The following is a 10,310-nucleotide window of genomic DNA, read 5'->3' as shown; positions in this document are numbered from 1 at the left end:
TTCTCGTCCACGACAAAAGACCGTCCTCCTTCTCGAGCGTCCGTGAAGTGGTCTCTTTGGAAACGTGGCAGGTGTGGGGGAAGCCTGTGTGTGTGTGTGTGTGTGTGTGTGTGTGTGTGTGTGTGTGTGTGTGCGTGCGTGCGCGTGCGCGAGAGCTGCTCGGGCTTCGGGCTCGGGGTCGAAAATCAAACCGGAGAATGAGTGAAGGCGCTTGATGTTACCGTGAAGAGGTCCTCACAAAACGTCCGCCGCCTCGCGGCACGCAGTTCACCGCGACATGCATTAAGTCGTAACGGGCGAAGATGGCTTCGGGCGAGACGGCGCGACGCCACAAATGAACAAAAAGAGGGAGAGATGGAGCGAAGGAGGGGAGGAAGAAAAGCCGGGATGTTCTTTGGCCGAGGCGCGTCCGACATCTACACACACAGAGCTCTGGGGAACCTGGGGGAGCGAGAAAACGGATGTGAGTGGCGAAAGTCCTCGCGGGATTACAAACCAGCGGCATTTTTAACACGGTAAAGAAAAGTCGCACCTGTCCTCGGTGAAGCCGTCCAGCTCCTCTTCATCGTCCAGCTCCATGTCCAACTCGTTGTCGAGACAATCTCGGCCGTAGCCACTCAAGACGCTGCAGGTAAGAACGTTTAAAGTGATCGGACCTCTTTCTGTCGTCATTTGGAAACTTATCGGCGGGTGTACTACCAATATCTGTACACGTTTATGATAAGCTGAGCTTATTTAAGGATAGGAGATGACCTGTGAGTTAATAAATGATATTTCTCTATTTAAATAATGCATATTCATCACATGCCCAACAGTCTGTACTGTTGCTGCTGCTGCTGCTGACCTGACGGAGCGACAGGTGAAGAATACAATCCTCTTCAGTTTCTTGTTGTAGAAGAAGTAGTTGAAGGACCACAGGCTCCCTTCTTCACCAAAAGGGTCCGAGTCCAGATCGGGGTTGTAGCTGAGAACGGAAACGAAAGCTTAATGTGGCGTTCATTATTTTTGGTTCGTCACCAGCTTTCAAATCCCAATTAAAAACATGTATTTTCAGATCAGGCCCAGTTTAAAACTGTAATAATATTATTTGGGGGTTTTATTTACTGCTCATGTAGATCCTTCGGTGTCGTTTTGTCTTAACATTGTTTTAATTCAGTGTTATTAATTATTTTGTCTTTAAAAAGGCCCAAATCTCAAGTCTGATTGCTTTGACTCCATTTTTTGGGGTCAACTTTTATTCTATTTAAATTTGCTATATCAGCAAACTTGACTCGACGCCTACCTGTAAATGTCGCAGCCCTGCAGGTTGATCTCCTGGTCGATGGCGTTCCACAGCTCGGGCCCCAGAGAGTTGAACTCTTCTCCGACTGCAGAGAACAAGCTGCTGTTTACTGCGTTCGCCACCTGGAGAGAAACCGCAGCCACATGATCAATAAAAAAAAAAAAAGAGAGAGAAAAAAAAAAGTCTTATCAAGAGTTCAAACTCGGCTGCGGAACGGCACACTGACCCAGTTGAGGCTGGGCTCTCGGCTGAACTCGTGGGCTCGCGCCGCGCTGAAGTCGTAGTCCGGCCTGAAGGACTCGTTGAGCGTGGTGATGAGGTAGAAAAGAGTCTTCCTGCAACACTTGTCACTCAGAGGGTTTTCCCCGTCCTCGCTGCTCTTCCCCAGCCTGCACAGACCAACACGGAGGTCAAAATAAAATTACAAAAAAAAAAAAAAAAAAAAATCTGTCTGGTATTGCCCATCCTTTACTCCCACTGGGCTGCAGTACTCACTGTGAAGGGCTGGTGGCGCTGGTGGACTGAGGAGGAGAGAGGGCTTCCAGGATGTGTGGCTCCCCCTCCTGGCAGAACTGCTTGAACATGTGTTTGTCGTCTCCTGCCATCTTGCAGGAGTAGCTCTCGATCCTGCAGGGCAGACGGAGGCAACAGCTGGAGTGAGGCGCTCCACGGAACGCGTCGAAACGCGACAGTGAAGTAAAAACGGTGGCTGAATCACTTCAAATCCATTTAACGGTCCGTCGGGCTTAAACGTACCCTTGCGTAACGCGAGACGGCCACTTCAGGGTGTTTTAAAAATGGATTTAAAGCATCGCAGCCCTTCCCCTCCTTTGAAAAAAAAAAAAACAAAAAACAAAAAAAACACGCTATCCGACTCAAACAAACGTATCACGGCTGCAACCAACAATCAAACTGTTTGTCCTGTAAAATAAAACCATGGATTTGTTTTTTTTTTTAATTTTAAATGCAAAAATGAGAAGTTGAAGTCAAAAACTCTGGCACTTAACATTTGTGAAATTGTAAATCAAAAGGTCACCGTGCATAAAACTCGAACTTGCAGAACGCCTACAAGCCGTCACCGTTTGACGGGAGCTCTCGCGTCTCGTCTTCCCGCCGGAGGTCGCAGGCATCTGCACAGCCGCCCGACGAGCCCCTGCTGGGAGTTTCCGGCGTGCTCGTTCACGTTTGTGGGTCAGACGCTGCCGATGCAGATATGCGAGTGGAGCGGGCTGGTGTGCGGTTGTTTATTTTGCCCCCCCCCCGGGCAACACGGGTGGGGGAGGGGAGGTGGGGGGGTTACGCAAGAGCTCAAAAAGGTTGCGATACTCGAGACGAGACACCCCCCACCCCCCCGACGGTCTTCACGGGGACGCCAGAGGACGCCCGCGGCGTAAAATAACTGCGCCGGCATTTCAGACGCAACGCCGCTGACCTGCCGGCGAAACACGATGACAAACACTATTTCTACATCTAAACAACTCCACCTGCAGCGTGCCTCCATACCAGTGTTTTATTGCGTTTAGTTTATATCGGACCAGCTATTTATAGACTTGTTTATTTACTACCCAACTCTAGTTTTGTTTTTTTAAGCACCAAACAAATGCCCTTTACACAGAACACCAGTTAGATGGGGTCTTCCACCTGAACAAGCGCTTCACCACGTTCCGTAGATGAAGTTCAAATAAATAAATAAATAAATATGAACCGTTTCACGTCAGTTTATTTCGACACGTCGGCAGAAAAAAAAAACCAGAAACCTCCTGGAGGCGCGGTGGGAACGTTCGCAGCTCCGTCCTGCTGCACTAATCCACTAAGCAGCCTAAACACGAGCAGCCTTGGCAGCTCCGGCAGCGTGTGCGCGCGTGTGTGTGTGTGTGTGTGTGTGTGTGTGTGTGTGTGTGTGTGTGTGCAAATAACACACTTTCACAACAGTCTCCAAAATAGGCAGCGAGTGGTGTGAGAGGACACTGTGGTCTCTGTAGGTCACGAGCAGCGCAGAAGTTCGGTTTCGGCCACCCACACTACGAACCCCTGCACTCCGGACCGGGCCGGGCCGGGCCGGGCCACTCCAGCAGGCCTTTACGTCAGCACGGTCACCGTATCCACGAGCCCTCGCGTAACCCCAAACGCACTAATTTCTTACGGTAAACCGTTATCATCATGTTGCATAACGCGCAGGAGGAGGAGGAGGAGGAGGAGGTGGTTTGCTCTACTGCCCCCCCCCCCCTCGTGATCTCTGAACGGGCCGCACCTCTCGTGCCCTCTTGTCCTCGTCTCCTCCTGATGGCTTCAAACTACTGCGGCGGTTTTACTACTGCGCGAGAGACTCCCGAGTTGAAAGCGATGTTCCTGTTGAGCCTGAACTTCTGCTCTGCTGCAACACGGGCAGTAAAAGCTGTTTGCCAAACACGTCTGGAGAGGCCACCTTGGAGCGCATCCCCTCCGTGGGGGGTTGTTCAAAGACGTCTGCGCAAAAGTAAAGGAGCCCTGTAGCTTGTTGTAGAAAGGAGCAAAAGCAAAAGCACAGAAGAGCCCTTCACCACCCTCACAGGTGCGCTTCATTCGTGTCCTTCCTGTCCGGGCGGTAAAAGGGCTCTTTTGAGCTTTTTTTTCTTTAAATGAAGCGCACCTGGACATTTCATTCAACACCTGGTTATTTTAGCAAGCTGTGCGGCCTATCGCCCCAACTGATTCGCATTTTTTTTTTTTTTTAAAGTAGAATTGTGATTATTTGACCCAGGAAATAAAAACAAATTCTGATAAAACAACCATCGTGGGAATATCAAGAACCCAAACAAAACGAATAACTAAAATCACCCGAAAGCATCTCGTCCGGATTAAATTCTGTGAAAAGTTTTAATATCGTCACCTATTGGCCAATACACACCTTTTAATAATAATAATAATAATAATAATATATCCGTGATTGGCCAATATCGGCCTTTCGAATCAACCGACTGATAAATCAGGTTGTTTCTACAGAAGCTGAACGTGTTCTCGTAAACAAGTAAACAGTGAATATTAAGAGCATCATCAGTCGTTACCTGCCGAGGATGCGAGACTCTCCCGTTTCCACACACACCCGGGAGCTGAGGGCTTCAAAACTGGAGTTTTCCAACAGTTTCATCGCTGTCTGTAATAAAAATATATATATATATATATATATATATTTTTTAAAAGCACAAACATACAGATATCGTTAGTTAAACTGCCACATTTGGGCCATAAAGGAGGTAAAACGGTTTTGTAAAACGCACTACGGTCGCGTTTACTTGTCATTTAAACGCGTGTACTCGTCATTTAAACACGTTTACTTGTCATTTAAACACGTTTACTTGTCATTTAAACGCGTGTACTCGTCATTTAAGCGCGTGTCATTTAAACGCGTTTACTTGTCATTTAAACGCGTGTACTCGTCATTTAAACGCGTGTCATTTAAACGCGTGTACTCGTCATTTAAACGCGTTTACTTGTCATTTAAACGCGTTTACTTGTCATTTAAGCGCGTGTACTCGTCATTTAAGCGCGTGTCATTTAAACGCGTGTACTCGTCACTTAAACGCGTGTCATTTAAACGCGTGTACTCGTCATTTAAACGCGTGTACTCGTCACTTAAGCGCGTGTCATTTAAACGCGTGTACTCGTCACTTAAACGCGTGTCATTTAAACGCGTGTACTCGTCACTTAAACGCGTGTACTCGTCACTTAAGCGCGTATCATTTAAACGCGTGTACTCGTCACTTAAACGCGTGTCATTTAAACGCGTGTACTCGTCACTTAAACGCGTGTCATTTAAACGCGTGTACTCGTCATTTAAACGCGTGTACTCGTCATTTAGACGCGTTTACTCGTCATTTAAACGCGTTTCACTCCGTCGAGGTGTGATTAAAAAAAAAAGCTTCTGGTACACGAGTGATAACGGGCATATAAACACACGTGACCACCGGGTGCCTGCAGCGCCCCCTTCAGGACGGTCTTCAGATCGAAACACAATTTCCTCCTCCAACCACCGCCCCTCCCCCACTCCGCTCAAACCAAGTTGACAAATCGTCTTCCTGGTTCAGTACGTAGTTACAAATAAAATAAATAAATAAATAAATAAAAAGTCACTTACCGAGTATTAATTTTTCCGCGCAGGCGGCAAACAGCGGGTCCAGAGGCGGAGCGTCCGTCGGTACCGTTAAGACTTCTCTCGGACCGGCTGGTTAACGGGAGATTAACGAGCCGCGCTTTGTTGTTGACCAGCGAAACGTTAGCCGAGTTAGCGCTTAGCTTCGCTGTCAATTGACCGTCCTTCGCTTCACAGCCGAGCTATTAATTCGCACTCGAGCTTAAGCATCGTTCAAAAGCACTCGGTCGAGAATGAGTTATTCTGAGGCCTATTAAATTTATAGAAAAACTGCTCTTCCCGATTAAATGCGACGAGATTAAATCCAAAGACTGTTGGCGTCCGTCGGAGTCTGTCTGCAGCGGCATCCCTTTCGACCTGGTTTCACAACGCGATCTGCACGTAGCTGGATCAAGTCGCCTTGCTCTAAGCGACTCGATCGGGAAAGCAACAGCGAGCTGCTGAGCCTGACAATATGTTCAAAATGGGTTCAAAGTGGCTGCGAATCGTCGATTTCCTCAACAACGCATCTATTCTCGTCAAAACAACGGAATCAACTGTACGATGAAGCCAAGCCCCTTTTCATGTATATACGTCCGCTGAAGTACACGCCCACTTTTGTGTATGTTCTCTCGCGATTGGCCGTCTGAGCCTGTCACTACATGTCGCAACTGTGATTGGTTAAAATTTGCCCAGTCCCCAAGCAACAGCTGTGAAATCAGAAACCACAAACAAAAACAGCAAATTCGGGGTTTTTTGTTGTTGTTTGTTTGTTGTATTTGAGATGCTAATGTTCACTGATCACCACCGCAGGCCCCGGACCTCGAGACATTCACTCAACACTTTTAAAATATCTAACATAAACACATATTTGTCTGGCTTTTGCACGCAAACAGTCACTTTGTCTTGTTCCATATCTACTTTCTTTAACAGCCTACGTGGTCTATTTTTTTTTTGTTTACTTCACGGTCCTCTGCATTTTATTGGTTGTGTTTTTGCTAAAGAATTTAACAAGATACCTAAAAGCTAAAGTGGATGACTAATATTATTCAGGACCTAGCACCCCATCAAGCTCAGGAAACTCTTAGTTTTGCCAGTTCACTACAATAAGGGCCCAGTGGCCTAATGGATAAGGCATCAGCCTCCGGAGCTGGGGATTATGGGTTCAAGTCCCATCTGGGTCGTAAAACAACACTATTGACATAACAGACCTTAATCCGAGCAGAGATTAATCGTTATTAGTGCCGCTTGCAACATATAATAATGCTGGTTCAAGACTGACTTGGAAGCACAACCCAAATCCAACATTTCAAAACAAAATTTTATTAACATAAAATACAAACCGCACATAGCAATCATTCACAAAAGTGGCTGGAGTTTATTGGTCAGGTCTGAGTGATGTAAGATGAAACATCGTCCAGGCCTGTGCGCTCATTGTCCAGGTACTCCAGGATAACATTACCCCCATTGTACAGGGGGGTTTCTGCGTGAGCCAGCAGCGAGAGCAGAGTATCATCCATCCGGAGAGCCTCTCCTGTCTGAGGATGACATAACCGCAGCTTCTGCAAACAGAGAGGAGGCGTGTACACTGTTAAAAAATATACACCAAGATAAACCGTTTTATTACATACACTAAAATTGGTATTTTTCCGCATCAGTCAGCACACGCGGATGAGGACAACGTGAATTAAGTTGAAGAGATTTCACACTTTATAGTCCATAAAATACAAGCAGAGAAAACTGTGAAGGTAAACGGGAAACATACCGTGTAACAATATTTTCTTCTCATGCTCGAGTTACTACTGTAAATCCATGTTACAGAAATATCAACATGCAAAACACTGGTTAACCCAGTTTCCTGTCGCTGCTGTCACATGCTGTGGGCAGGAAAGTCTTCACATCTAACATCAGCATTTCATGTGCGCGAACAGAGTTAATCTATATTCAGTGATGGAAGAAACTCTTCTAACATAAAGGGGTGAGCTTTAACGTTGAGAGAAGAGAGGTGCAGACAGCAGAACAACTGCAGGCTTTTCCAACACTCAACACTTAAGTGCAGCAACCAAATGTTTTTTCACCGCACGTAAGCTTCACTATAAACTTTATTTTATCAATGTTTAGTGAGTTATTTTTTCATTATTATTATTATAAACAAATATCGTCGTGATGATAGTCCAAAATTATGTGAAAGTTGATCGTTTATTTGCCTACCCACCAGAGCCCTCCAGAAACAGACAACTGTTGAGTCATGAATGCGTCATAGAATTTACTGTTGTTATCAGTAACTATCTACCTGCTTTATTACCTTCGCTGTCAGTACATTATTGTTGTTCTCGAGGCTGGCAAGAGAGGCTGAATAGTCGACCACCTTCCCCACGCTCCATTTGGAGCAGAAGAACATTGGCTGGCTGGAGTCTTTAGATTCTTTGGGAAGATACACCTGAAAATAGGTTCTCTCCGTCTGGAAAACCAAAAAAAAACCAACAAACAGTTGGACACAATGATGACGGGAGAACGGCAGGTGATGTGGAAGAGGCAAGAATGACAGTAGAGTTAAAAAAAAATTTTTTTTAAACCAATCAGCTCAGATGTTACCTGTGGCAGCCCTTTGTCTCCTGCTGCATGCAGTTTCAGTTTCATGAGCGCTACCTTTGCTGCTGTTGCACTGTTTTTTGCTCCTCTGCGCCCTTTACTTTTAGATCGGTCCTTTGACTCTGAGCAATCACAAGAGAGTAATATAAACGTAAATCAAATGTAAGCAGGTTAAAGGAAGGAATGACAGACAGAAGAACTTCCGTGTTGCAGCCTGTAAAAATACCAAACTACTTTTACTAACCAACGATCTTCTGCACCAGCTCTTTGGTGGCTGCCATTCGAGGCTTTTGGACCTCCAACTTTTCACACTTGTGATCATCTTGATGACGATGGCTGCGAGGGAAAAGTAACAAAATTTAGTTCAGCCCTTTTCTTTGAATCCCTTTGTCCTTACGACAGGACACGCAGTTCAGCTCACGACATGTTGTTTTCTTTGCAACAAAAACAAAAATTTTCATAAAATAAATAGGAAAACCTACGCCAAACAGAAGTGTTTTTCACACTGCGGACATATTACTGGTAACACTTCTTTTCCTTTGCAATCTTCAAAAGAACACGGATAACTTGTGCTGCCGCCCGCAGTCCTGGATTCCCTTTTTACAGGCTCCTGAAAAAAATAAAAAATTAAGGAGATGATTAACTAAAAAAAACAATGCCAGTATCCAGTTAAAATGATGGGAAAGTGTGTCAGTGGTTGTTCTAATCTTATTAAAGATTATGACATTATGTCTTCATCGTTACGGCCGACCTCTGAACATGAGTGGGCCTCTCTGCTTCTGTGCTCGTGACTGGAAGAGACAAAAAGAAAACGTGTTTCACTAAAAAAAAAGACGTAACGAACATACCTGACATGATCTAAATTTTATATTTTTACAGTTTTACTGCTATTTTATTGCTTTCTATTATTCCATTATTATCTATTGCTTCCTGTATGCTGCTGTAGTGAAAAAAATGTCCCCTCGGGGATTAATAAAGTAACTACCTAACCTAACCTAACCTAACCTAGATTAAAAAGTAACCAATCACATTTACATTAAACCGCTGCACCTTCGTTCCTGCACTATTACAGTACGAGGTGTTTGTCTCGAGTATTTCTGATTTCTGCAACTTCATATTTTATCTCCGCTGCGTTTCACAACAAAGGTGTTGACAATCTGACAATTAGATTTTCCAACTCCTTGTTTAGTTTATAAAAACGTTGTTACTTTCAGACTGAGAAAACTCAATGATCCTTAAAAAAAAAAAAAGTAAAACATAAACTAGGCACTTTTTTTTGGCACTTTTTGCTAGAAATAAATTACATTAAACAACTAAAATATTCTATGTTGTAAATGGTAATGCTCTGCAAATATAGAGAGAGTCTCAAAGCATGTTTTGTCTTCCATTTTCACACAGATGGTGTTCAGTATCTTGTATATATATATATATATATATATATATATATAATGATGCATATAACTTAATTATTCTTTTCATTTCTTCTAACTCTTACCAGAAAACACCGCTGCAGGAATCACAGACACACGGGAGAAAATCTGAGAAGAGCAAATTAAATCCGGTTACTGTCACAAAAAACCTCGAAGTTCAACGAAGTCTGCAGAAGATGTTTGTTAAGATTCACAACAATGCTTGAAGGTTAGCGGTTAGCACGCTAACGTAGCGAGCTAGTCGCAGCTGCCGGTCTAAATAGGCTAACAAACGGGAAGCTAAGCCGACGAGCTAACAGCGCGCTAAAGAGACGCTCGGCATCGCTTCATATTAAAAGAAAAACCGGCTGCATAAGGTCCCGCTTCAACAACTGTACGTATCGTCATTCAAGTGAGGCTGGAGCGGACCTTTCTGATTGCAGGAATCGAGCTGACAATGTTTCCCAATGTCCAATTCAGCCATTTAGCTCGACGTGAGACCGCGGGAGGATGTCAACACGAACTTTGACCCCCCCCAAAACAGGAAACCACGTGACCAAAGAGTTTTTTTTTTTAATTTTTTTATTTTTCTTTATTTAAAGAAAAGTTTTTCATCGTTTTTTTTTTATGTATATGGCAGGATTTACTTTGCACGCTGAAATAAAGATGTTTGCGTGTCATAAATAGTTTTTTTTAAAGTTTTTTTATTCACTGCAAGTTTATGTTTTCATCATATACTGGTTTTAACTTCATCAACACAAATATTTGCGAAATAATTTTTTTTTTTTTTAAACAACGCCATTATTCATCACACGATTCTAAAAAGTTGTATTAGTTTACTGACCTATTTGAAACGTAAGGGAGCGCGTCAGGTATCGTGACGTCACCCCGCAGGTATCCGGTAAAGGTGCGGTGGGAA

The 10,310-nt window shown here is 44.2% G+C and overlaps 2 protein-coding genes and 1 non-coding gene across 4 annotated transcripts; 1 reads left to right on the top strand and 2 right to left on the bottom strand.

The window, feature by feature from the left end:
• Positions 1–176: 176 nt before the first annotated feature.
• maf1b (MAF1 homolog, negative regulator of RNA polymerase III b) lies at positions 177–5,943 on the bottom strand. Its single transcript, XM_069696320.1, has 8 exons — positions 5,397–5,943; positions 4,327–4,415; positions 1,778–1,909; positions 1,509–1,671; positions 1,283–1,404; positions 845–964; positions 533–625; positions 177–441 (listed from the first exon to the last, which is right to left on the bottom strand). Exons 2-8 carry the CDS (start codon positions 4,407–4,409, stop codon positions 417–419), a joined length of 738 nt encoding a protein of 245 aa, XP_069552421.1. The 5' UTR covers positions 4,410–4,415; positions 5,397–5,943; the 3' UTR covers positions 177–416.
• A 558-nt stretch (positions 5,944–6,501) lies between these two features.
• trnar-ccg (transfer RNA arginine (anticodon CCG)) lies at positions 6,502–6,574 on the top strand. The gene has a single exon. It is a non-coding gene; the product is annotated as a tRNA-Arg (tRNA).
• Positions 6,575–6,692: 118 nt separating this feature from the next.
• Positions 6,693–9,932, bottom strand: zfand1 (zinc finger, AN1-type domain 1). Of its 2 annotated transcripts, none has more exons than XM_069696298.1 (8): positions 9,821–9,932; positions 9,478–9,520; positions 8,734–8,773; positions 8,465–8,592; positions 8,227–8,318; positions 7,986–8,104; positions 7,684–7,851; positions 6,693–6,952 (listed from the first exon to the last, which is right to left on the bottom strand). In XM_069696298.1, exons 1-8 carry the CDS (start codon positions 9,873–9,875, stop codon positions 6,776–6,778), a joined length of 822 nt encoding a protein of 273 aa, XP_069552399.1. In that variant the 5' UTR covers positions 9,876–9,932; the 3' UTR covers positions 6,693–6,775. The 2 variants fall into 2 exon arrangements, with proteins under 2 accessions (XP_069552399.1, XP_069552400.1); XM_069696299.1 differs by having other exon boundaries at positions 7,696–7,851; positions 9,821–9,930.
• Between the last annotated feature and the right edge of the window lie 378 nt (positions 9,933–10,310).

Source organism: Brachyistius frenatus, unplaced genomic scaffold (assembly GCF_029030835.1).
Source record: "Brachyistius frenatus isolate BFR_SWC_R1_liver_20210118 unplaced genomic scaffold, ASM2903083v1 Contig_21, whole genome shotgun sequence".
Taxonomy (NCBI): domain Eukaryota; kingdom Metazoa; phylum Chordata; class Actinopteri; family Embiotocidae; genus Brachyistius; species Brachyistius frenatus.
This window is presented reverse-complemented; position numbering and strand designations above follow the sequence as displayed.